This window comes from Patiria miniata, unplaced genomic scaffold, assembly GCF_015706575.1.
Source record: "Patiria miniata isolate m_02_andy unplaced genomic scaffold, ASM1570657v1 HiC_scaffold_3, whole genome shotgun sequence".
NCBI classification, from domain to species: Eukaryota; Metazoa; Echinodermata; class Asteroidea; order Valvatida; family Asterinidae; genus Patiria; species Patiria miniata.
In genome coordinates, this window is record NW_024037069.1 from 15,485,314 (window position 1) to 15,506,829 (window position 21,516).

The window sequence follows — 21,516 nt, forward strand, 5'->3', positions numbered from 1 at the left end:
TATTTATTCCCATTCATACATACCTTTTCAGTTAAAAAAATCAAAACTTTTCAAAACCCGAATTTGTTCAACAAGTTCAACTCATGTTTTTTGAAACACCCTCTAAATAATAGTGTCCAGCTCACGAATAAGATGTAAACAACTCCTTTTATGGAGACTGGCGCACGCAGAATGCACCTGGGGCGTTGCATTGTGAATTTAGGACTACGAAATACTGACTCACTGGTAGTATTGCGCATGCCTACGTGAGGATTGTGAACTTTCAACCAATAAAACAGTAAGAGGCACTGGATTTGTAGGAGTCCACATCTTATTGTGACACAGGAAAAGTGTTTAAGACCAGCTAGCCATGTCTTTATCATACGTTTAAGACCGGCCACGTGACAGGCTCTCGACCAATGGGAATGGGTAAACTGTCTTAGGTATTTATGAATCCCCTGATGAATACAGTCGAATCTCGTTAGTACAAACTCTATCAATACAAAATTCTGGTTATAACAAACATAAAGCCTTAGTCCCGACTGTGCATTTATGTGCACAATGAATGGGACTGATGTTCCTCTTAATACAAAATTCTGATATAACAAACAATTTGGCTAGGTCCGAACAAGTTTGTTATAACGAGACTCGACTGTACATAAAAACCATTACGCGCTAAGGCAGCAATTGGCGGTTCAGGGAGTAACATGCGGAATTCTAGGCAGTACAGAACTAACAGGTCGATATGTCAGTCGACATTCTGCTACTTCAGCAAGCAACATTAGACTTGTTACTATGTCCCTCCTCACAACAGTTCGCAGGATTTTAGTGCTAAGACAGTTTTTGGGAGGTACAGGGAGTTAACATGTTGTCAAGTCTGGACGGTGTGATTGGTCGTTTTTTCCTTTTCCTTCTATGGGGTCAGCCTCCCCGCTACGTCTTGCCGTTTGTCTTGATGGCTTGCTGCGACTCAGCTATGAGTGCACACGCTTGCTTGTGTTTGGACCAGTGCTGTACCTGACACTCTCTGGTAGCGGAAAAAAAAACAAGAAGAAAATTTTTCAAGTAATGGAATATTCTACTGGTAAAATCTTTTACAGCATCACAAAATAATGTGAACGACACTGAAATGTATTCACAAAATAATACATATAATTGGTAACAAGTTGAGCACAATTTTCAGAATTTTCACCAGAACACATCCATCATCTAGTAATGGTCAAGGAGATTACCGACTAGGAGTTTTGGATCATATGTCTAAATCATTAATTAGATACCATGGTTAATTGGTTCTGTCAGGGACATTACACTGCCTTCCATAATGCTGAAATCGTCCCTCTCAAAACCCTAAGCTCCCAACGAATATCGGGTCATGTCTTTGCAACCCCCTTTATATCATTCTTCATTTGTATTATATTCTTGAAGCACTTGGTTGCCGAAGACTTAGCATATTTTTTGCTTTGCTTACTACTTAAACTCTCTTGGAAAAGTTTTTTAGTTATTTAAAAAATAATGGAGTGGATGCATGAATTTAAGTTTGTAAACTTCAACGGCCACTGGCTAGCTGGCTGATAGAGGCATGGCGACTGAAATCAGTACTGAATCTGATCATGTGAAAGTGATGCGAAATCTTGTGATGATCATGTGATGATCATGTGATGATCATGTGATGATCATGTGCTGATCATGTGCTGATCATGTGCTGATCATGTGCTGATCATGTGCTGATCATGTGCTGATCATGTGCTAGCCATGCATCATCTTACCTTCTGCAGTACCATTCATTCTGGCAGCGTGAGCAGCGTTTGGTGGCAGGCTGTCCACACACTGCACACTTGGGAGGCTCTGTGATGAGAGTCTCCAGTGCGTCCAGACGGTAAGTCTCAGCAAACCTGAACAATTTATCAAAAAAAAGGACAAGAATAATAGTGTTCTGCATTTTCGATTAACTGGTATATTTTTTTCTTAATTGGCCTAATCATCCAAGGAGCAGGGTGATAAGGCCCATTGAGCAGGGTAATAATGATGTAGCGCCTTGAGCACCAATACTGGTGGATACATTCGCTATTATTATAATTATTATTAGATTGTTCAAACATGGAACATTCTGGGAAAACTTCATCTCCCATTAAGACATTCTCTATTCTCATATTTTTAAAAACAAACTCATAACCTTATTCATAAGATGGAATGTTTGCGTCGGGATGATGTAAATCAATATTAGATTTTGCCCCTCACCGACATATAAACACTGTATACTCAGTGTGTTACCTCCTGAGTGACAGTTGGAAAAAAATCACTCGGGTGCGACTCGAACCCACGACCTCCTGCATTTTAGTGGAATTTTTGTGTCGGGGTGATGTAAATCAATATCAGATTTTGCCCCTCACCGACGTATAAACACTGTATACTCAGTGTGCCACCTCCCAAGTGACAGTTGGAAAAAAATCACTCGGGTGCGACTCGAACTCACGACCTCCTGCTTTCTAGTGCAGATGTCTTACCACTCGACCACAGAGCTAACGGGATCGGTTGGCTGGTTCGAATCTGATGTACATAGCAGCGGGTACCGCATTAGCTATTCATAAAATGGATTTTGTTTTGCGTTGGGGTGATGTAAATCAATATTAGGTTTTGCCCTTCACTGATGTAAAAAATTCTAACCTTCTGGCCTGTTCCCGCATGGCTGCTGCGGAAGGATTGAAGACAGTCTTGACTTGGTGCTTGGCGATGGCGGACCATTTGCCCTCGTTGGCTCTCAGGATGCCATCTCGTATCTCAGGGACCTGTTCCAGAACCAGCCCTGTCTTGGAAGAAGGCGGGTCCATCATGGAGAGGTGGCTCAGGTAGCGCTGGAGGTCGCACAGGCTTGGGATCTGGTCCAAGATGACCTCAGAGAGATGCGCTCTCAACTGCACATTTTTGTAAAAGAAAGTAATAATTGCAATTAATGCAGGGAGTCCATAAAGCAGTGTGTTATCATGTAGTGGTTTATCATTTGTACTCATTCAAAATTATTGTTTATCCCAACTCTTGAGGAAATTTTCCAAGAAACCTTTCTAAATCCACTGAATTTTGTTACTTGCACAATCTACTTATTTTGTTCTTTAACTTTCCAGTATCAGTAATTGTGGGCGGACTGTACTTTCTCAAATCCTGCAAAACCTTTCTAACCCTCCCGTTGGATATTGAAAGATCTTCGTGAAAGAAGAGAGATGAGGTTAAGGCACAGATTAGATGTATCTTACAAAACAAAAAAACAAGAATGGAGGAAACTCTTGTTACCTATTGTGTGGCAGATTCTTATTTGTTAAATCTATGGCAAAATGAAATTCAAGAATGTTTTGGAGATACCAAATTTTCTTTACTCAGAAATCAAAACGAATTTAAAATTCTTTCCACATAGAACCCTCTGGTGGAACTGAACCTGGGTCAGTAGATGCTGAGGTGAGGGGTAAGAAAAGAACCAGCGTGCCTACCCTCTTGTTTCAACTGAGTGATCCCTGTTTGCCATTTCCCAGGTTTGCAGCATTGCTAATAATGATATTGCTGGCATCGTGACTTTGAGCGTGATCACTGGCTACATGGCATATGCAGGCTTATGGTTTCTGGCTAGCACCCCTTGAACAAAGACATTGACAAAAACATGGGAACAACCAACATACGGCTGGAAAGCTCAGTTGGTAGAGCACCGGAATAGCAATCCATAGGTCACAGGTTCACATCCCGCTTCAGTAAAAAAAAAACCTGCTAAGATTCTGCAAAGGTAAGAGACTGCACCTTGAGTATCTGTGCTTTGTTGTGGCTGTTGAACTCGTACTTCTCCTGGCAAGACGGTCCTAGCAGGAGGTTGAAGAGAGCGATCCAGACCTGACCCTCAAGCTTGGTTAGTCTCATCCTATCGCTGGGCGGTACCGTGTGCCACTTGCCGTCGATGAACTTCTTCAGCACCCCTGTTGTCATTCAGTAGATAAGAACTGATTTTATAGACAGAGTTTCGTGATGTCCCATTTTGAATTGCATTTGGCTCATGCCTGAGCATTAAAGTATAGTCCATAATTTGTAATTCATGCATTTGTTTGTTTGAAGCAATAAAAGTGCTCAAAATCTAAAGAAGGGTACTGAACAACTAACCTGATGAAGTTTCAGCTCAGCTTCAGCTGTATATTTCGAGAAAAACAGCATTCTAGGATCTCAATTTCAAATCAAAAGTTGCTGAATCATGTTTTGAATTGGGCCTGAATTCAGCGTCCGAGACACGTTCTCACTGAGCCAATTGCAGCTACGCGATGTCGCGCACTGATCCGATGAATTATAGCAACCGCGCGTGCGTGTGCATCATGCCAATGCTTGCACGCACTTCGCCGAATAACAAAACGAACTACTAATTTAAATTTCCTACTGTGCGTCTTAAGAAGCACCGTTGGAAAGGCCTTCTTTCGTTGATTACTTTAAAATGACAGCTTGTCAGAAAGATTAATTTCATAATTTCATGAATTTAGTCCCTTACTATCTTTCACCCAAGTATGTTTTTCAACAACAATTACGCCAGTTACTTTTCGGATAGCTGCAAATGATGGACTATATCTTTAAATCTATATTACTGCACTGCCATAGAACGCAGTGATTAAGATGTCATGAAAAGATCATAGGTGCATATGTCATGTTTACTTAAAGGCATATAAGATCGTTTGCTTTTCATGCATTGTGTTCGTTAATAATAACGCCACTCAAAATCCAAAGAAGATTGTTCAAAACCTAACCTGTTCCACTTTCAGTTCAGTGGATATTACACCTTTTGGAAAAAAGTCTTTACCTACTACAATGGCGACGATGACTTTTGGTACCAAGATTTAGGACCGGGTCAGGTTGGTCCATAGGAGCCCTCTATATTTTGTCAACATGGGTTAATAAAAATATCTCCAACCGGGTTCCCGACTTAGTACTTCACCTCGCAAACACTTTACTTACCATTTCTGTATTTTGTCCACGGAGGATTTTCCATGAGTTGTACCAGCAAACAGGGGAAGTCACTGGTGTTGAGGATTCTGCTTGTGACACTCAGTGACATGCTGAAAATGAAAAACACAATCAGCAACTTATCCATTAGATAATGATTAGAGTGAAAGGTTAGGAAAATGAGATTTGAAATACAGTAAACTCCAGCTAAATCGGCACTCTCGGGACCCGAGAATTGGTGACGACTTACGCGAATGCCGATATACCGTAATTTCCTGCGGATAAGACGCGTCTTATCTGACTTTCTAGACCACAAAAACATTACTGCGCCTTATCTACAGGTGCGCCTTATCTGGTGTCGCTTGAGTTCAAAGTGACGGTCTTTGTGTGAAGAATTCTTTCAATGCCGCAATCAATAATGCGGTCAACCAAGGCTCAACTCTCCAGACATTGTGACCGTATTTTCATTCCAACAATGCCGCGATGTGTTGATCCCCCATGATCGTGCTTTCATTCCAACAATACGCTACTGTAGTCATGCACGGAACATCATGGTCCGGTACCGTACGTAGGCCGTAGTCACTGGTTCCTGGCCCACATCATAGCTTCGATTCTGTAAGCATGCGATGGGAACCAACGAATACTGATGGCACTGCTGCCGCACGGAACATCGTACAGCGGCATGGCTTCGACGACGTGCATCACAAATGCGTCAGAATTACAGGCCTTTTCGTCAAGATTTAGCGTGTCAAGATGAAATAATATCGTGTAAACGATTATGTTGTGCATGCAAATGGCGTGTGTAATATTACTGTGTGTATCGGCGGCTGAAAATGTGATCGGCAATTTGTTTTCTGTGTACGGTGAGTAATTATACTGACACTGTGACAGCTCGGTTACTTCTCCTACGCGGTCTGGGTAAATTTTCCCGTGTCGAAAGTCCAAGTGCGGACAGTGGTCACATTTGACCATTTCTCATTTTACTATCGTCTCGGTAAAACCTTCCAAAAAAAAAAGTCCAGTGCGGACACGGCTTTATTCATCCTCCGAATAGTGTGATCGTTCTAAGGCAACACAATGGCCCCTTTGTGGCGATGTACCGACACCGGGTGACGCCTGGTGTTCTTCTGTGTGCTGTCAAACATGCGTCTTATGCGGCGGTGCGCCTTATCTGTTGGCGTTTGAATTTTTTGGGGTGATTTTAGGGACCTGCGCCTTATCCGCCGCGCGCCTTATCCGCAGGAAATTACGGTATGCTATAAATCGTCATTTTGCCGACTTACATGAATGGTCCTTAGCGCACATGATTCATTGCACTCATTGGCTTTGATTTACCCTGGATTATATCCTTAATGCTTGACTTGAATCCAGCAAAATAATCCTTGAATTGTATCATCACATTTGGGGTATTGATAGTGGAGACCACGATACATATATACGTGCACAGTAACAAATTAAATGCGTGCGTGGTCCGGTATATACCACGCACACATTGACTGCAGCACTAGTCATTCAATAAAACGACCCCCAAAATGGACAGAGTGCATGCGTACAGACTAGAAGGGGGTACTGGTATTGATATGCTCACGATGCATTATGCAATGTTTGCAGCAAAGATCCTATAGCGCCGCGTAGTGGTATGCAGTAGGACACCCTTTTCCGACATCGATGCATGCAGCGATCACTGGCCGTGCGAAACCACTTTTCACTTGACACTTTGCCAACCGCAGCACAGGAAGTCGATGTCAATGCGTGATTTGTTGAATGCCGACTTACACAAAACATTTTGTAATGCTTTTTATGGAAAGAGGACCGAGAATAACACGACGACTTGAGCGAAATGGCGACTTATAAAAGCCGACTTAGAAATAAAAAATTCAATGGAAATGCATTACGGACAATCGCGACTTGAGCGATTTGACGACTTGTACGATGTCGGTTTAGCCGGAGTATACTGTAAATTAATTTTCAGAAATATTTGGGATTTTTTTCAATAGATGGATGCAGAGGCCTTGAAAAACTTATAAGCTCCAGCTAGGACTCCACTGTTACACTCTTCACTTACTTCACTGCTTCCAGCTCCATTACATAACACTCCTTCATCTCTGGAATCCCTGTCTCCTGATAAGGCAGAGCACACTGTCCGAAATGTTAAGGTTCCCCCGGTTCTTTTCAGAACCTCACAAACTCATAGAGAGATTTGTCACATGGTGCTACCGTAAATCTTTATCTTTTAACTTATAAGCTGTCATGTTCAGGTTTGATGTTCGAGAAATTAGTTAAAGAACAATGATACTTTGAAGTTAAAACAGGCCTTTTTTCAGAAGCGAATACAATTTCAAAAGAACATTCCTTCAAGGATGCCATTCATATTTTTACCCTACTCACTCTGAAATGTGATCAGTGATGAATCTGAGAATGGACACGGCCTTGATGCTGACATCAAACTGTAACTTTCTCTCCTGTTTCTTCAACTCCTGTTGATAAAAAAAAAAATATTGATAATAATTTTACATGAATCTTAATGAATGTGCACCAATTTCAGCATTTGCCAATACCCTGCAAAAGTGCGACATCACCTCCTCCCTTACTTCTTGGACAACAGTTCATGCACATTTCACAGCGACGCCTTCTATACATGTACATTTAACACACAAATTCACAAACATTACTTGTAAATTCATGTGGAGCGCTGTGGTCAAGTGGTTACGGTTCTCGACTAACTTGTCGTGGTACGTGAGTTCGAGCCTGACGGGGAACACGGTGCTTGTGTTCTTAGGCAAGACACTTTACTATAATTGCCTCTCTCCATCTTGCTTTATCAGTGGGTACCTGCGAAGGTAGAGACCAGAATGCGCTGATCTCGAGCTGCCGCCAAAACTGGTCTAATATCGGGAGAGTTAATGAATCAGCGCGCACCCATGTCAGAGTGCCCTCTATGGTATCAGCAAACTCCTTAATTCTTCATGGCTAATACTACACCCACCTCCATTCCTCTTTCCTCTTCAAGGCTTGATGCCTTGGTGGGCGTGGCCTCCTCATCCTCATCTTCATCTTCTCCAGATTCCTGTCTACAAAGGCAAAATAAAAAGGAGAAATAAAAGGGAGAAATGTGACACTAGTGAGGAAACGTGTCAACTCATCTCTATCGGCTTATTATTGAAGAGGGACTTTATCATTCTTGAAAGATCTGATGTTCACTTGCAACAGCCATGATACATTCAAGATTGCTCAAATTAGTGAGGTATGGAATTCACCCTCTGCAGTAACAAAAGACATTTTTTTTGCATTTTGAAGGATTTGTCTTTGTTTTTGTCACCATAACGTCGCGTCAGTGCAACAAGGTCTTAAATCTATTCTGCAACAAAGTCGTATCTTGCGCGAATACGCTCTGTGCAACAAGGTGGTATCTCGACGTCCATTGACTTCACATGTACATCCGGGTTATTTTAAGCGAGATAAAACCTTTTGACATTCTGAAACTTGCGTTTTGCATTCATGCTATTTTAGGAGATACAACATTGTTGCATTGACGCGACGGTATGTTCTCACTTAGGTACATTCTCTTCCAAGTTGCTACATGATTGTACGTTTTCAGCTGACAATAAGTTGCACGCACTCAACACCACACATATGCATAACCAATGTACATAAATATTTGATCTTAATTTCTCTTAAGTGTAGGCAAGACAAAAAGAGTAATGCAGAAGTAAACACTAAAAAAGTAAAATAAGGAAACAAGAAATCAAAAAGAACTTGATCAGAAGAAGAGTGACAAGAATATCACTGCAGAAAAGACACAATTAAGACCACAAGACAATTCACATAAGTAAATGAGCAAACAAGACAGAATGTAGAAACAAAGGGATGGGCACACAGACAAGAATGCTGTTATTGTTTTGCCCTAACTATAGCATACTGCAATGGCCCCAACTACAGTTGGAGCAGTTGCTATCTCAACCATTTAGGAACTACCATAAGTATATCCGCTCCGTTCACAAGTACCCCCTCACCGTGAAAGAGAATACAGTTGGGGTGACCGACTGACGCCATCTTGCCTGACTGCAATTCATTTGCCGCGAAGCGCAGCCACTGCGTGTACATAGTACAAATCCCCTGGTGTACGTGCGTCACACACAAGGAACGGTGCGCGTCAACCAGTGAAATGTCCTGCCCATGGGACATCGCTGCTAGGTAAAAGGGCGCCCTCTTTTGTCAAAGCACAGAGCCCATATTTGGGGTAGTTCGAACTATATTTGGGACAATTCAAACGGTGTTGACTGTCCCAACTATAGTTGGGACGCTACTATAGTTGGGGCATAACATTGTCAAGAGGGTTGTATAAGGACAAGTGATGTGGATGTAATGACACAGAAGATGGATCCAAGGTAAGCATCAGGTTGGCGTAGCGGTACTTGCCTCGCCTTCCACCGCTGTGACCTGGGTTCGATACCTGCCTGGGAAAATATGTGGATTGGGTTTTCAGGCCCTACCTGATTCCGTGGGTTTACCTCAGAAAAGTCTTTTCTGGGGTCTTTTCCTCCCACCTTTAAAAACTGTAATTTCATCAAATGTTTTGCTCTTTACTTGGCTCCGCGGGAGACCAGTGGATTCCACTGAATTGGCTACCCAGTCAAAATAAGAAATAAATAATTAAAAAAATTAATAAATAAAAATACAGATTAAGTTACCTTGCAATAAGGTAGGTGATCTTCCTGTAGCAGTAATCAACGATGTCCAAGATACAGTCTCCAGCTGCCTCACACGGCTCCTGATAATTATTACAAACCACAATACAAACAACCATTAGCAACTGAATCAAGGACGACACAATTCTGTTGCCATTTCCTAAACCTTGGCCTCATCAGTGATCTTTACCTTCCACCACACTCCTTTGTTTCTTCCACTTCCCCATCTCCTTGGCTTCATCAGTGATCCTCACCCACCACCACACTCCTGCTGTCCTTCCCCCTACCCTATCCCAATCCTTAGCAGGTGCGATCAAGCTGCCACGCCGGTTAGAGGGCACTATCCAAAAGATGAATGAAATCTAGTCTTCAGAAGTATGACACTGGACTTGAGAAGTTCCGAGCGCACCTCACGCACTCTTCTTTCAGGCAACTGTGCGTGTTTTGGGTATGCTAGGAATTTCTTGGGTCCCAGTGCCAAAGTTCCCAAGACGGTGCCCTCTACCATTGCAGGGGCTTGTCAGGGACCGACTGCAAAAGCTTTATCTCTGTTATGTAGTTTTGTCCAAACCTAATGGATATTCAATTTCGTTTATTCTTGTGATAAATTGGGTAGATTTGTTATATATTTTTCATTGATGGATCTACAGGGGTTTTTAGGGATCTACCAGCCCCCCCCCCCCCACCTTTGGTTGCCAAAAATAGGAAAATCATACAGGACAAAGAAGCACATGGCTTCTACCCCCCCCCCCCCACCCCCTGGCAGCTAACCCATCCCCCCCCCCCTTCAGCTTAAGCTGGATCCGTCCTAACTAGGAATACCCAGCTCTAGGCTCATGGCATGGGCGATTCACCAGTAGAGCTGGAACGATTTATATGACGTAGGTGACAGGCTTTCACTTTGAAGGCCGATATTTCCTGTTTTAGTGAACGTATCAAGTAAACACTCACCAAACTACAGCGCAATCATTAATACACTGTGTACAGCTAAGGATCCACTCAAAATGAGAATACAATTAACTTGAACCAGATAATCTACTGACAAATCTCCCATGTCGAGCTGGGTAATCCAAACTAGATCCGCCCCTGGTATTTCAGATACCTTGTGATAGAGTATCGTCTCCAGCAGGTTCACCAGCGTGGCTTCATGGTAGAGACTCATGTAGAGCGGGACGGTGGTGCGGGGCTCAAAGTCCATTCTCTTGATGATGGAGAAGACCTTCTGTTGCCACACCTCAGTGCACATCAGATCACTGATCAGAACAGGGATCTAGAACAAGGGAGGAAAAAGTAGAGAAGATGTATGCCAGGTATCCGGACACCTGTTTTTGGTGGTTGCATACAAAGTCTACGGGGAGGAGGTGTGACAATTTTCTGGAAGTGTTTGTAAGTCCCAAATTCAGGGTATTTTGTAAACACATTTGCAAATTGGCAATCCATCACTGAGGCTTTACATCGCAAGCAAAAAGGCGCCAGGATACTTCGTTCTACCCAACAATGTAATGGGAAAGATAAGAAAGGCACTTCTGGAGATTATTCTTGTGAAACCTCACGGACCATTAGGCCTGCAACTATTTGTTATTACCTTGTCATGTTGAATCAGCAACTCTTTGATGTATTCATCTTCATTGGCCGCGGCGTGAAGCACTGCCTGCATATTGAGCTTCTCAACATACTCATGTTGTTTTGTCCATCTGTGTCAAAAATGTTGGTTCAAAGCATGTTAAGTCCAGCTCCCACATTTTTTTTTTGTCTTTTCTTGATACCATGACCACAAAAAAATGTATCGTAAACATTTTTCAACAGTTTGCATCTACGCTCTAGCCATTTTTTTTCTTTTATTGGTATTTCCATAGTTTTCCATATATATTTCCATGGTGTAGGAGCGGAACGATAGTATAAGCATGCGTACAAGTGCAAGTACGTACCCCCCGCGGCGCGCTCCGAGCGATCGAACCCGAAAATGACTGCGATCATTCTGCGCGCGTGCTCGTTTCAAGTGTTAGGTTGGCTCAGTGCGGAAAGGGCATATTTTTCATCATTTTTGCCGAAAACAGACAGAATCCACCGATGTTTGTTGGGTGCACATAACGTGAGTATGTCATGAGGTATTGTACGGAGTTTAGGGGCAAACTGTGCAGCGGTTCTGTGGGAAAAAGCTTGGTTGGGATGGACGTTTTTGTACTTAATTAGTTTTTTGTGCTGACAACAATTTTGCGGGGTTCTGAACCTATGAGGCTCCACTACGTGGAGCCTCATAGTTCTAGGAGTACAGTGCGCAGGCGTAAGGTACGTCACAAATCAACCACTAGTCGACTAATGGTCCTTGCCCGAACTTGGCCTTAATTGCTAATGTCAGAATGTACACAACCAAATAGATCATTAAGTATAAACAAGCATTCAATCCCCCCACTGTCCCTCCCCCCCCCCCAAACCATTAACAAACCGTTCAACGTAGCTCCATAAATGTGGCATATTTACTGGACTGCCTCCGTAAACATAGGCCACACATCCACATGTACAAAAAACGTGTCGACTTTGCCAAATTTTGATTTTCACATTTAGGCTTACTTTTTACATTTTTTTTGCTTTAGAAGCATTCTCACCCTCTATATAGGCTAATCAGAAAGTGCTGCCTTTTTCAGATGTCCATTTTTCGTGAAATTTCCAGATACATTTGCACACGTTTGCGTATCAAAATTTCAACATGAAATTTCACAAAAATTAAACATCTGAAAAAGGCAGCACTTTCTGATTAGCCTATATACAGTGTAGAGGGTGAGAATGCTTCTAAAGCAAAAAAAATCTACAAAGTAAGCCTAAATGTGAAAATCAAAATTTGGCAAAGTCGACACGTTTTTTGTACATGTGGATGTGTGGCCTATGTTTACGGAGGCAGTCCAGTAAATAGGCCACATTTAATTATGGGGCTACGTTCAACGATTTATAAACAGTGAAACACGACCAAAAATCAGGAAAAATACAGTTTTCATACCGTGGACTGCCTATATCTTTAATTGGAATGACTTCTAGTGATTCTACATATGCCTCAGCCTCAGATGACAACAAAATGGAGGCTCCATCGGAAGCCATTTCTGGAACACATGAATCAAAACTTTCCGCAGAAGAGAAAAGTGCAGCTGGCCTACCGACGCGTACCCCGTGATCATGGAGACGAGATGTTCATAATCCATCGAGTACAGGTAGATTGTTCGTTCCCCTCTGGTCTTGCTCCCAGAACCATGGTAAGCACACAGCATTTATTTAGTTGTGTCAGTATAAGTAGCAGACTAAGTAATACTAGCCGCCCGCGAGAATTGAGTATTTTGTGGCTATGGCTTCAGATTTTCCTACTGTATGTCCGTCCACAGTGCATCCGTAGCCGTAGACAACAATGTTCGTAATACATCGGTTTTAGTATAAAAACAAAATGGCAGCCCCCGCGGAAGTTGAAGGCGCGAAATCCAAGCGCTCTAAAAACGATGATTTTCTCGACCAGGACTCCGAACAATCAGCTAAAAAACAAAAGATAGATACAACCGGAAGTGGGGATGGTGTGTCTAAAACGCTGGGGAGTTTCGAGGGTTTCGAAATATCAAAAATCCTCTCCCAAAATGCCAAAAATAAATCAGCGATTCTCTGTGGGAAGTTTCAAGGAAGCACCGACAGTGCGGTTGTGTTATTGGAGAAAACACCGTTTCCCGAGCCGGCCCTTCCTTCGCTTTTATCTGCCGATTTAACATTGAACCTGAACCTGCAGAACGATATTTACAGTGTGTATGATGGACTTCCAAAGCAGGAACTGGGTTTCAATGGTAAGATTTTGGCACAATTACTCCAAGATTTTCCCCAGAAACTTTTGTCATGTGTTAGTTACTAGTCCGAGTAACTTGGACCCAACTTATTGCCTTTTTTAACATTTGGACATGGTCTGGCGATATCGCCAGACCATGTCCAAATGTTAAAAAAGGCGATAAGTTGGGTCCAAGTTACTCGGACTAGTTAGTTACTAGTTAGACCATAAGAGCAAATGATTTTGTAACAACATCACGAGATGACATTTCCAGCTTTCTAGGCTCATGACATAGGGAGATTTTTCTGGCGAATCTCCCCATGTCATGAGCCTAGTCCGAGTAACTTGGACCCAACTTATCGCCTTTTTAACATTCGGACATGGTCTGCCGAATGTTAAAAAGGCGAAAAGTTGGGTCCAAGTTACTCGGACTATCATGAGCCTAGAAAGCTGGAAATTTCAAGCTATAACCTAGATTGTGTTATGACTCTATTGCAATTAACCCTAACCTTCCCAAATCCTCCCAAATCCTCCCAAATCCTCTTTGCAAATTGGAGGATTTTTGCAGGATTGAGGCTATATTACTATATAGTATATAGGGCAAAAAATGTGTGGCTGATTTTGGAGGATGCACTATAGTATAAGCTATGTCAAGGTATTCATGGTATTAGGCAGGACCTTTTGTTGTTTATGCTCAGCTGTGCATAAATTGAGGCCAAGATTATACTTGAAATCCTCTGCACTGCTCCAGGATGCCACTACCACTGGCTCTGCCTCAACATATTAACAGTGATTGCTGGATGGTTTTGCAGGATTGAGGCAGTGGTCTACCCTCCAAGGACCACATTTACGAAATAACAGATAATATTGGAGGACTGAGGCTGTACTATTTTTACATGGAGGCAGTTGGAGGATTTTGCAGTAATTAATGTCTATTGAACCAATAATTATCTTTGTGTAGGATTATTAACCATCTATTTATTAAATAATTTAATACCGAAACTTAATTGTGAAATTTGTCAGCTGTTAGTTGTTTCAAGTTAACAGATTCAGAAGAACAAAATGAAAACCCTGATTACAGGTCACAAATTGCAAACACAGGTATTCTCTCTTAATGTGTGAATTGTTAATCAATTGTAATTTTGGGGCTCAGTATTACAATCGGACTGTAAACTTTTTGCTAACTGTTCGTTGAATAGGAATAAAAACAACAGTCATATACCCAGCAACCGATCGTCACATAGAGAAGTACACTGATCAGGATATCACCTTATTGGAAGAAACTTGGGAGGACTACTGCAACGTCACACTGCCATATCTTGAGCAGCAGGTCTTCAAAATTCAGGTATTGGAAAGAAAAAAGACTTGCACTTTAAAAACGTGTGACAGCTAGTTTAAAACTTTTTTTTTTCTTTTAAGGTCTGACTTTTTTTTTGGTCTGACATGAATGACAAATAAATAAAACCAAGCCCCAAAAAACATTGCAAGCACATCAAAATGTCAGCAACAGAAAATGACAGCACATAGATTTTAACACCCCCCCCCCCCGACATCAAATGATGAATAACCCACTGACTAACACTTTTGATTTTGCCCCCCTCCCCCTCCAGACATCAAAAGCTAGATACACTGCTGGATTTTTTGTTTATTAAAATTGTTCTCAAAACTTAAAATTCAGATACTTGCAATACATTGTTTTGTCACTGTAGGCAAATCTGCATAACCATCTTTAAGAAAATGTTAATTATGACAATAAGTTATCCCTTCACATTATTACACATGTAGGTTATTATCAATCGTGGAATTTTACATTTCTTTCTTTCATGAATTATAGCCAGTAATTTTCCTATCCTATCGTTCTCAGTGGGTGTACAATATTCTGGAGAAGAAAGCTGAGGAGGTTGAACGTATCGTCTTTGAGGATCCTGACCCCCAGGATGGCTTTGTCTTGCTCCCTGACATGAAGTGGGACCGGAAACAGATGCAGAACCTTTACTTGGTCGCTATCTGCCACAGGAGGGGCATCAAAAGCCTGCGAGACCTCAACGATACTCATCTGCCATTGCTGAGGAACATCAGAGACAAGTGCCAGGTTGGTCCTCGCTGTCAATATTCAGATTACTAGGATTTCAATTAACAGAATAACCAAATTTATGACTAAGACGAGATAAGTTTGCGGTAGCACCATGTGAATGAATCTCTTTTGTGAGTATGTGTGGTTCCAAGAGATTTATTCACATGGTGCTACCGCAAACTTATCTTGTCTTAGTATCTTTCCACCATGCAAACCTTCAAATCTTAACAAATTTATGACATACATAACTGAGCAGATATATAAATTTGGGCATTACTGAAATGAACTGTTGTCCCATGGTTTCTGGGGCCCTGTTCTTTAATGCTACAGGGTGAACTAAGTTTCAAAGTTACTGGAAGGGATAAGATCCATTATTAAAAATTGATCATATTCTGATAAAGAAAGGGGGCGTCCGAAATTTAAGAAGACATACATCACACTGTACAATATTACCTATGGAAATAGTGCCACCGAAATCTTTATTTTGCTGGAGCCAGTTCTGAAGAATTATATTTAAATTGCCAATTTTAGTCCTTTTTTAACATAATTTTATAAAAGAATCTAACAGTGAAATTTGTTTTAAAATCAAAAGCATCATTTCTGTGAGATACCCATTTGCTTTTTCCCAGGTTTGACAAAATAGGGCCGGATAGCTAAGTTGATAGAGCACTGGAACAGCAATCTGAAAGTCACAGGTTCAAACCCAACTCCTGACCATTCAATTTTCAGCTTAAAAAATGAATAAACAAATAAGTAAATGATTCTTGTAATATTTCATTGTTTTGCAGGAAGCAGTTCTGGAGAAGTACTCCATACGGCCGGACCAACTGAGAATGTACCTCCACTACCAGCCCTCGTACTACCACCTCCATGTCCATGTGACTCATCTGAAGTTCGACGCACCGGGGTCAGGGGTCACCAAGGCCCACCTCCTGTCTGACGTCATCCAGAATATAGAACTCATTCCTGATTACTATCAGAGGAAGACCCTGAGCTTTGTTATTAGGGAGAAAGACGGACTTCTGGCGAGGTTCAGGGAAGTGAGAGGAGAAAAGAAATAGGACTTTCTTGCCAAGTTCTTGTACCCATGAGTTGCACTTTGAGTGCCGTGTGTTTTGTCTGACTCAAGTAAATCCTAAGACACATATCAAGTCTGAGATGCAAGTCACACAACTGACATGAGCCTTAAGAGACATTCAAAAGAAGACTCTTCAGGCAGTTGCCAGTAAATTTGAAAAAAACATACCACTCTTTTTGTGGGATTTGCATTTGTCATCCATAGGCTGACATTTCTTCCCGTTTAGTGTACTTTCTGATCACTGAAATGAGCCAAAAATTTTCCAGCATTTTTAATAAGTGGAGTGCTATCCATGCATTGGGCATGTAGAAAATTAAGTTATAAGTTTGATATAAAACAATTGTTTTTGCCGTACCTGTATACATGTATTCTGGACAAAGCCATAGACAGGGTTTAAAGACAGATTGGGAGGGTTGGGAAAAAAGTCTGGCTGGCCTACTCTCAAGCGCCTTCATGAGCTTCAATATTTGAATATTTATTTATATCCCCAAATTAGGCCTCTTCGTGTGGCATTTTGCTATGTTTTGGTTGCTGGGGCCAAGTAAAAAATAAACCAGTTTCGTTCTCATCCCCGCCCGCTTCCTTTTTTCTAGCTGCCTCTTTTTTTTGGTTAAATTATACATTTGCAATAAATGTTGCACATTATAGTGTCAATACATTGTCTTTTTATTTTTTTTCCCAACAAAATTGTAAGCAATGTAGAAAAAGTTAATGACAGAATTTTGTGTCAACAAAATATTTGAGAAAAGTGAAGAATCCATTCTTGAAAAATCAGCCATCATGGGGACAAAAGAAACGCCCTGCCTCCTTCATTATTTTCAAAAAGGCGGGACATGAAACTACTTTTTTCTGCCTTATAAGGAGATCAGGAGTGTAATAAAAATATATAAACTTTTAAAATATCGTCCGAACACTAATTTTAAAATAGTATATACATTTAGCAAAAGCAGTATTAATGAGTCTATTGGAAATAGACTGATTTAATGATTTGAAATAAACTATACTTATTGCTTTTTAATTGCACTGTTTGCAACGTTTCACATTCGCTATGACATTTCTCACTGTTACTTTATTGGTTGTAATTTTAAGGGCGTCATAAATTTGTGACATTTACTTTGAACTGGTTAAGAGCCTTCTGGTTAAAAAAAAAAAAAATTCAGGACGCAGACACACATTTTCTTCTTGTTGACATCAATATTCTTTTTTATTCCTTTCGCTATAAGAACAAATAATAACGACATCAAAATAATTATTAAATGCCGAAAGCGACTGCCAACATTTATTTCCATCCAAGGTTAGGACAAAAAAAAGTCTCCGGTTTCTGGTATGGAGCTTGCCCAAAAGTGGTGCGGCGACGCGGCTTTTTTTTTCACCAGATTTTTTTGCTTCAAATGTCGGCTGATGACTGCAAATGGTGCCCGACTAAACTTAGTTCAAATATATGGGAGTCCAGAGAGGCTACCTATAAATCTTATTCTCGACCATAACCCAATCTAAAAACACGTTAAAATTGTGCAGCAGCAGGATTCCAGTCAAACCAGTGAGTTTGGCGGTTTTGAGACATCATCTATCATTGAAAAAAAAACTTTTTGCATTTTGCCGACGCGCATGGCTACGGCGACGCGCGCGCATACCAGAAACCGGAGACTTTTTTGGGGGGGGGGGCCTTACCGTCACGTTTCAAGATACGCCTATCCATTATATAATCCACACCTTACGGTTTTCTTAGATAATACTGAAAGCATGAAAACTTATTTTGTTTGGTAATCAAAAAGTAATTTACTTTCAATTACATGTAGTTGATATTGTTCTCAAAATCATTTGCACTGAATCCCTTTAAGTTACTCCGGGTCAGGTCTTGGAATTTGCGGGTTGGGTTATTTACGTTGACAACCTTGTTATGTTCCCCCTGGCCGGGAGGTCCGATAGCCGTCTGATTTGATGGTCTGAAATCGCCGGTGTCAGAAGGTCGATAACAAGCCTGAGAAATGTGCTGAGGCGTTTGGGTGTCTAGAAAACTGTGGAGGAAAAAAAATAGAGTTTCACCACGGAGCAAGTATTCAACGGCCGTTGTTTGTTTAAATTGTCTTGATTTCTGATGTTGAATGTATTTGGAAGTACATGTATATTCGGGTTCAGTTCGTCGTTCCTGGACTGGGTTCACAGCAAAGTTACGTATCCCGCGGGTGAGTTATTTCAGTCAATACAATACTTGGAATGGAATTTTAGATTTTCTATTGCACCTAGCTAGCAAGCACGCACCATGGGTCACGGCCGCTTTTCATGTTGTTGATCATGATGAGCCCAAGGAGGAAGGAAACGTTTCCTTCCTCCATGATGAGCCATATGTATACATTGTGGTCTAAAATTTTCGTGTTTTTTCCCCCAAGGCCAATAGGCCAAAGGAAACTGCTTTTAGGTAATCTTAATTGTCTGAAACTCTAACCGTGAAAAGGCTTGCCAATTATTGCATGCTTTCAGGGTGGGGGGGGGGGGGGGGGGGGGGGGGCTATATAGACTAATCCACGTATTTCGTAATGACTAATGTATATAGCTGCGATTTATTAAAATTGACTGAATTATCTTAACAATTGAATCCTACAATACCAGGACGATATAGGTATTAAATTTTGTGAACCCACACCCTTAACAGCCTTCAAAATCTTGTTTAGCGGATCCTCTTGAATCCAACAAAAAAAAAACCCACAATATTTATACCCCTATTCAGTCAAGCGTCCCTATACCCATAGAAACGGTCAATGGAGGCTTTGGATGAGCATGGGTGAGTAAGCACAATCTTTTTGTCAAGCTATGAGGTTGGACTACCGTGCTTGTTCCCATGGGTTTCAAGCGTCCCTATACCCATAGAAACGGTCAATGGAGGCTTTGGATGAGCATGGGTGAGTAAGCACAATCTTTTTGTCAAGCTATGAGGTTGGACTACCGTGCTTGTTCCCATGGGTTAGCACAATAAATCCTGGCGACCCTTATACATTACATGTAGTACTTTCTGGTTTCTCAGTGGTAACACATACACATGTACCTGTATAAAATTCTAGTCAAATTTTAGTGCAGTTAGCAGCTTTTTGGAATATGTCTTGATAGACTAGGAATTGGTAAGACATTATTGTAGGTGAATCAGGAGAACACTGAGGGAACTTCTGATGATTCTGACGATAAGCGGTGTTGATGGCTCTGTGTCTGGTTCACAAATTTCTATAAAATGGAAAGGATAAATCCTTGTTAGGATTCTCTTTTATCAACTTGTCGTGGCGATGTGAGGTAAGTTTTTTTTTAATTCTTTGTCGGAAAATACCCAAGAGATTAAAAGTGAAGTTATGACATTTAACGAAGACAAACCTATAATTGTTTGTTTGGTTTTCTCTCAACTGTTCCATACTGGTTAAAGGGAATGTACAACATTTGCTTTTGCTGCAATATTCAGAAATAAATGGATTTGGAGGATTAGTTCGTTATAGCAAATATTGTTAAACTGACTTACTTCACGTTTCTGGTTCAGAGATGCTGGAAAGCCCAAGAAAACCAACCATGTTCTTGCAGTCTGATTCCCTGACCCCACTTAAGATAAACAGAGCAATTTATAGACTTTGGGCATTGTAAGGTTATAGAGAATCAGTCTAGCAGGCTTGTACCATTTCACAAATGTGTAAAAACAAATGCAAAGAAAATGCGGAGCAACTACATATGAACAATTAGGAGCAGTTTTTGAAAAAAAAGCCAGTTTTCTCCAACACTGATCGGCCGACCAGCGTTGGGAAAAATACAAGTTTTCTTTAAAATGCCAGCACACCAGGAGCCACGATTTTACAGGATGCTTTGGACTGTCATTCCATAACAGTCCAGTAAGATATTTCGTGATAGTTTGATCATTTCGTTTTTTTGATGTTTGCAAATGTTGTATCTTCCCTTTAATATGCCTAGTGGCTAATTTTTCTCGAAAAAAATGTTTCAATTCAAACCTACACATTATTAACACTTTCTCATTTATACGCACACAAAATGGTGTCACGCATAAAACGTGCATATTTGTTTCCCCTGTGCTATTGTTATCTTTATTTCTATAAGCTCTAATGAATCATAATAATTTCTAAGTATAAATTGTTTTCCCCATGCTTTGAGATAAGTAAAGTAAACTAAAAATGAAAAACAAAATGAACATGAAAACTATAGGTTAACGACAGTTAGTGCGACAAGCAGACATTAATTGTCAGGCTTTTAAAACTGTTCCGTGCAGTTAGTGATACTAAATATAACAAAATTTATACGTCGGCGATTATTGCGTGCAAAGGAATATTTTTTTTTTAGCAAAAGCAAACTAAACGGCTTTCGATTTAGCAATGGACGTGGATTATAAGTATATGGCTTCAGCGCAGTTGTCGGCTAATTCAGAAAAAAAATGATAAAGAAAGTGGCCAAAACTTGAAGGCAGTTTATTTACACCAACATTTGGCAACAAGTTGAGTAATCGCCGATTTTCCTTCAAAGACGTAGACTAACGAGGGGATCTATGGTTAAGTAAACCTACCGCATTTGGAAAATGTTGATGTATGGGACTTTTTATGGAAGGTTTTTGATATTAAATTTAATTTATGGAAGGTAAACCCATGTTTAAGTGTTCACGGTTGTACCAGTCTCAACCATTGGCCACTGAAACCAAATATTGAACACGTTTCCCTGCTATATGTCAGTGTATGTGGTGCAAGACACATAATCCGACTCGATTATAATCGATATCTCGAACACTTTTCTTCATTGCGTGAAATAATCGATGAATCGATGAAGACATTCACTGAGATGACGTCGTAGGGAGAGATGTTCCGTTAGAGAATAAAGTCTGCGGTGTTATCGATTGTGTTCTCAGTTCCTGAAACGATCTGTTATTGTGAAAGAGACAGTAGGCCCTATATGTCGGCTGGGACGGAGA

General features: G+C 40.9%; 2 protein-coding genes across 3 annotated transcripts; one reads left to right on the forward strand and one right to left on the reverse strand.

Annotated features, from left to right (window-relative positions):
- Nucleotides 1-547: 547 nt before the first annotated feature.
- Nucleotides 548-13,748, reverse strand: LOC119737148 (zinc finger MYND domain-containing protein 10-like). Of its 2 annotated transcripts, none has more exons than XM_038211268.1 (11): nucleotides 13,673-13,748; nucleotides 11,212-11,320; nucleotides 10,729-10,896; nucleotides 9,630-9,709; nucleotides 7,925-8,009; nucleotides 7,327-7,415; nucleotides 4,951-5,051; nucleotides 3,760-3,932; nucleotides 2,644-2,891; nucleotides 1,746-1,871; nucleotides 548-1,006 (listed from the first exon to the last, which is right to left on the reverse strand). In XM_038211268.1, the coding sequence occupies exons 1-11, from the start codon at nucleotides 13,744-13,746 to the stop codon at nucleotides 913-915; spliced, it is 1,347 nt and encodes a 448-aa protein (XP_038067196.1). In that variant the 5' UTR covers nucleotides 13,747-13,748; the 3' UTR covers nucleotides 548-912. The 2 variants fall into 2 exon arrangements, with proteins under 2 accessions (XP_038067196.1, XP_038067194.1); XM_038211266.1 differs by lacking the exon at nucleotides 13,673-13,748 and adding an exon at nucleotides 12,622-12,866 and having other exon boundaries at nucleotides 550-1,006.
- Nucleotides 13,030-17,590, forward strand: LOC119737149 (m7GpppX diphosphatase-like). Its single transcript, XM_038211269.1, has 4 exons — nucleotides 13,030-13,441; nucleotides 14,619-14,764; nucleotides 15,284-15,511; nucleotides 16,282-17,590. Exons 1-4 carry the CDS (start codon nucleotides 13,057-13,059, stop codon nucleotides 16,552-16,554), a joined length of 1,032 nt encoding a protein of 343 aa, XP_038067197.1. The 5' UTR covers nucleotides 13,030-13,056; the 3' UTR covers nucleotides 16,555-17,590.
- The last annotated feature ends 3,926 nt before the right edge of the window (nucleotides 17,591-21,516 follow it).